General features: G+C 54.2%; 1 protein-coding gene across 1 annotated transcript; it reads right to left on the bottom strand.

Annotated features, from left to right (window-relative positions):
• Positions 1–4,549: 4,549 nt before the first annotated feature.
• GJA8 (gap junction protein alpha 8) lies at positions 4,550–5,782 on the bottom strand (the record flags this gene model as incomplete). The annotated part of the gene is made up of 1 exon (XM_079761656.1): positions 4,550–5,782. One exon carries the CDS (start codon positions 5,780–5,782, stop codon positions 4,550–4,552), a length of 1,233 nt encoding a protein of 410 aa, XP_079617782.1.
• Between the last annotated feature and the right edge of the window lie 218 nt (positions 5,783–6,000).

Raw genomic sequence — 6,000 nt, forward strand, 5'->3', positions numbered from 1 at the left:
ATCTTTTGAAATCACACTATTCTTTTACTTTGGTGTCCACTGGTTGTTTTCTTCTCTGAAACCTTTCATAGACTCCAGGCTGTCAGCAACCTCTTTGTTGTTATTTTCCTTGTCTGTTACTCATCGGTCCCAGTATGTGTGGGACCTAACTAGATACAGTAATTAGGTCAACAGGATTTTTAAAAAGTCAAGAAGGGTCTTTGACCACTAGATAAGTCCCTAAAATATTTATTTTATTTTATTTTTTATCAAATGTATTGGGGTGGCACTGGTTAACAAAATTATACAGGTTGCAGTTGCACAATTCCACAGCACATCATCTGTACACTGCATTGTGGGTTCACCACTCCAAGTCAAGTCTTCATCCATCATCATTTATCCTCCCTTTACCCTGTTTTACCCCCTCCCTCCCCGGCAATCACCACAGTGTTGTCCATGTCCATGAGTTCTTTCTTTAAAACAAACAAACAAACTTAAGGGGAAGACAACTAGTTTGTAATTCAGGAAAGATACAGAATTGTGCCAGAGGTGAGGTCTGGTCTAGGAGCTATTAGAATGCCCATATTTGTTATAATTTGCCATTATGTCTGCTTTAAAGATGTGACTGAGGATTTTTTGTTTTGTTACATCATATTCTGCTGGTTCAGCTCACCTACATTTATTTGATCTCATCTATTTTCTGTTAGTTTTATTAGTCTAACTCAATTCAGGAGGTGACTCATTCTTTCTTCCATCTATAGATCTGGCCAGTGTAGAGATGACAACTGTAGCAAATGAAAAAGATAGAAAAATGCGACTGGAAAACTTGGATGAATTAGAAAAACTGGTTCATAGGTCGACACTCAACCACTGAGTGACACCGGCCCGGCTGAATGTCATTCCTCTTTATGGGAAAATCTGATCCCCAGGTCTCATGGATCTTTAGGAATATTTGTTTAATTCTGAGTTGGATGCTTCACCTGTGTGGCAGGTGACAAAGTCGTGGTGAAAGCAGATAGGCCTTTTTATAATGCCCCAACAGCTACACATGGGGGTCACAGAGCCAGGCGTGAAACTTTCTAATTGAACTTTGAGTAACTCTGTCCCTCTTGGTCACAGATCTCCCCTGACGGGGGTGTTATAACTGCTAGTAGTCAATAGCCCCTTTCCTCTGGAGGGAGGGGCACTTGTATGTCTTGCTGTCCAATACTTAAAAAAAATATTTTATTGACTTTTTACAGAGAGGAAGGGAGAGGGATAGAGAGTTAGAAACATCAATGAGAGAGAAACATCGATCAGCTGCCTTCTGCACACCCCCTACTGGGGATGTGCTCATAACCAAGGTACATGCCCTTGACCGGAATCGAACCTGGGACCCTTCCGTCCGCAGGCCAACGCTCTATCCACTGAGCCAAACCGGTTAGGGCTGTCCAATACTTTTTATTGGTAGGTCCATGTGCCCTAAAGAGTTATTATAACAAGGGAAGGACAAGGAGTAGGACTTGAAGCTGGAGCTAATGGAGCCCGGTGGATTATAATCCTGAGTCAGTCATAATTATTTGCCTCAGAGGGAGATACGGAGAGACCCAGCTGTGTAGAGAGAGTAGGGCCTCCATGGACACATAGCTGCCTGGGAATGGAAGCTGGCAGCTTAAGATGGGGCACGAAGGGACATTTTTCAGAGGATGAAAGTAATTGCCAATCTGTCCCAAGAGATATCTCTCAAGGTCAAAGAGTCTCAGGTTCCTACTAATCATATGGTGTTAAGATTCTGTTTTGAGTCTTCTCTGGGAAAACTGATCTCCGGAGTGTCTATTCCACAACGGAAAACTCTCACCAGGTAACGGCCAGGCAGATGGGAGGGTCAGATGGAAAGCACCCACCTGCCTGCCCTTCTGCCCAGTCTCCCTGCTGTTGGAGGGACCTCCCAGGAAGTGGCACCACTCAGCAGGCTCCAGGGTTGGCAGCCCAATGCTCTCTCTAGTTTGTAGACAGAAAACTGAGGTACAGAGAGGTTAAGGGATGATAATGTAGCTCCTACAGGGCAGAAATAGAAAAAACAAATCCTGGTCCCTTGATGCCTGTGTCTGTTTCTTCCAAAAGTCAACTTCCATGGTGGCAGGGTGGGGAGAGAGAGGGAAGCAGGATGCTGCTTCATCCAAGGAAATGCACTCACCCACACACATGTCGCCCAGCAGAGAGGAGACCAGCAACTGTCACCACTACAACTGCGTCTACACAGCACCAGCCGTTTGCACTTGGAGCAGTTTTTTCTCTTTTGGATTAGGTCCTAGTTGAGATAGACACATTATCCTTCATCCTGGTAAGGACCAAGCTGTTCTCAGGCTCTGACTTGATGTTTTCTTTAAATTGGCCTTCAAGAGCAAAACGGTAGGGGCAATAGTGTAGCCGGTTGGGGCCCATGATGCACTGTCTGGTTCTCAAGCCTGGGATTTTGCTACTTCTCTCACCAGACAGAAGAAGGTGTGGAAGAGTGTTGGTTGCAAGGGGAAGATTCAAGCAGTAGCCAGAAGGTCACGTCTGTGAGATAAATATCTCAGCTCTGTTCGTTGCCTGAGTGATTATTAAACAATCAGACCTTAGAATGAATTTAATCTGTAGACCCCTCTGCTTTAGAAAGGGCACCAGGAAACGGGTACATTGTCCTGGGGGAGGAACGGTTTTGGGGGAGGCTTCACTCTGGAGTGAATATCTTAAAAGGGAACCAGTGGCAACCAGAGGGCAGCACAAGGGATTTAGGACGGTGCTGGTTGTGGGGAAGGTAGAAGGAAGGCAGTTTTTCTAGGGACCTTTATGGGGTCCCCTGATGGTGTCCTGTCTAGATCCCTGCCAGGTCATCTTGGTTTCTACCCACCTACCTTAGCCTCCTACTGCCTGAAGCATCACTTTGGTTTAGATGAGCCATCTTGGCGACCACTGACTTGCTCCCTCTGCCGTGGGCATGGATTGGCGCTGGTACAATGGCTCCGTGTGTGAAATATGTACGTGCACCTGAGGCTTTTCCCTGACCGGACTCCATGCTTGAGGGTTATTGGTCGTGGGGATGAAGGACAGGAGACCTTAGAGAACCCTCTTGTTCCCTTTGTCTCTACATCTCTTCCAGGGATGCAACCTGGCCTGGGACTGAATTTTGGGGCCCTGGCTATTTGGACTCACACTTTGTAAGAGACTCTCCCTAGTGCCGCTTTGATGGGCCAGTTGGTGCCGGGGAGCTGAGCCTCCTTAAGGCAGGTCCCTGGCAGGCATCCTCTGGCTCCCAGCCGGGCTGGGCACTGCGGTTGGAGGAGGAAAGGAAAGAAGGGGCCTTCTTTGCCTCAGGGAAGAAAAGCCTCAGTTCCCAGGGAGAAGGCTTGGGGCCTTGCTTGCTTTCTCCCATGGGACTCAGAGCAGAATTCCCAACAATGTGAGGGGTATAATTGTGTCAGAACCCAGGGCTGCAGCGACTCAAAAGAAAGGACACTGAGAACTCTGGGTATCTCTTGGACTGATGATTTCTTTTCTTTCTTTTTTTAAAATATATTTTTTATTGATTTCAGAAGGAAGGGAGAGGGAGAGAGAGAGAGAGAAACATCAATGATGAGAGAGAATCATGGATGGGCTGCCTCCTGCACACTCCACTCTGGGGATCGAGCCCACAACCCGGGCATGTGCCCTGACCGGGAATCCAACTGTGACCTCCTGGTTCATTGGTTGACCTCAACCACTGAGCCCTGAGGGCTGGGATCTTAGACTGATGATTTCAACTGAACACTCAAAAATGGTGCAGAGGGGTTCGGAAGCCACAGAAACAAGTTGAAACCATAAAAAAACCATGACCGATAGCACAGGAAAGCTGGGCTCCCTCGTGTATGCTGACCTTGCAGATCGGTGCCCCACCATTTGGCTTACACATGACTGGTCTGATCCACACGGGCATATTAAAATTTAGTGGGCAACATTAAAAATATTGGAAATTTCACTTACATGTTTGCGTTTCTGGCTTCTCTTGAAAAACCATACGGCCTGGTAGCCGCCGCCTGGAAGCTACTGCCTGGACGGGCGGGCAGCTGCCCTCTGCTCCCAGTGTTCACAGTCTTAGCTTCCGGGGCATGAGAACAGGCCCACCACACCAACCCAGTCCCCTGCCTGTGCCCTGGAGGGGTTGCCGTTGGAACCCCTGACACAGGGTCACATGGTGTCTGCTAGGGAAGGGCTGGGTGACAAAGTCCGATGGAGTGAGCTTGAGACAAGGCTAGTAAAAAGGTCTGAGGCAATCGCAAGTCTGATCAGAAGGCTTTCTCTGGAGAAACGGGGACCACCGCAGAGTCCCCCAGCCGTCGGGGCAGAGGGCAGGGCAGCCACAGGAGCCTGGGGACTTGGGTGGGACAGTGGGTTTATCTCGGGAGCCCTTACAGACGGGAAAGACAGTTCACTGACTGTGCAGCGCGCACTGTCCGACCAGGCGCGGGTGTGAGGGGAGGGGCAGAAGACTCAGCTCCTGTGGGCATTTTTCCTGGCACCCGGCCCCACAGGCCAGCGCACCTGTTTTCCTTCTTCCTTTGGCGCCACCTCATATGGTTAGATCATCTGACCGGGCCCGGCTGCTGGCTTTGCTCAGCCTGCTCAGGGGCCTGGGGTCATCCCCAGCCAGCTCTGGCCCCGGGGAAGGTGCCTGCTCGGCCGGCAGCTCTTCTTCCTGCCCCGGCCTCCCCACCCTGCAGGCCCCGTCCTCCCCCTCGGGCCCTGCCAGGGTCTCCCGCCCGTCTGTGCTCCCTCTCTCGGCGTCCTGCCTCTCCGCACCCGCAACCCGCTCGGGGTCTGCTGCTTCCTCCCCCGGCGGCTCGCCCCCCTCGCATCCCCCGGCTCCCACCTGCGCGTAGGAAGGCAGCGCCTCTGGGTAAGGCCCGGGCAGCGCCCCCAGGGGCCCCGCGCCCGCGGACAGCGGGCCGGGCTCCCCCAGGCCGGCCTCGGCCAGAGGGAAATAGTGCGACACGACCTTCTCTTCCTCGAGGAGCTGGTAGCCCTTGGCCTTCTGCACGGAGGACACGGCGATGGGGTGCAGGGGCGTCTCGGGCACCTCCGCCGGGGGCTGCGCCCGGGGCCCCCGGAAGGCAGAGCGGACCCGCTTCAGGCCCAGGTGGCTCATCTCCAGGATGTTGAGGACCAGGGACACGGAGGCCACGCACAGCATGAACAGGATGAAGATGGTCTTCTCCGTGGGCCGCGACACGAAGCAGTCCACCACGTTGGGGCAGGGCCAGCGGCTGCAGCGGTAGAGGGGCGGGATGCGGAAGCCGTACAGCAGGTAGTGGCCGGCCACGAAGCCCACCTCGAACAGGCTCTTGCAGACGATGTGGCCCACGTAGGTCCGCAGCAGGGTGCCCTCCAGCCGGAACCGCCGGGCGCCCCCGCCGCCGCCCCCCTTCTGGCTGCCGCCGCCCTGCTCGGCGCCCGCGGGGCCCGGCTCCCGCGCCTCGCGCGCCGCGCGCTTCTCCTCCGCGCGCGCCCGGTGCACCGCGTGGCCCACGTACACGAGCGACGGCGCGGACACGAAGATGATCTGCAGCACCCACAGGCGGACGTGCGAGATGGGGAAGGCCGCGTCGTAGCACACGTTCTCGCAGCCCGGCTGCTGCGTGTTGCACACGAAGTCGGCCTGCTCGTCGCCCCACACGAGCTCGGCGGCCGTGCCCAGGATGAGGATGCGGAAGATGAAGAGCACCGTGAGCCACACGCGGCCCACGACCGTGGAGTGCTCGCTCACCTCCTCCAGGATGTTCCCCAGGAAGCTCCAGTCGCCCATCGCTCACCACCTGCAGGGGAGGAGGCAAGAGTGAGCTGCGGGGGGGGGGGGGGGGGGGGGCGCGACCCGAGTGGGTCTCTGCTAACCGGGGGCCCCCTCCTCTCGGAGCTGCTGCAGCATCCCCGCGGGAACAGCATCTGTTAGAGCTTCCTCCGTGCAGAGCAGGGCCAGGGGACCAAGGGGCCTCAGAGAATCTGCTTCTAGCAGCTCCCCTGTCT

The sequence above is a fragment of the Cnephaeus nilssonii genome, assembly GCF_951640355.1.
Source record: "Cnephaeus nilssonii genome assembly, chromosome: 21".
Taxonomy (NCBI): Eukaryota; Metazoa; Chordata; class Mammalia; order Chiroptera; family Vespertilionidae; genus Cnephaeus; species Cnephaeus nilssonii.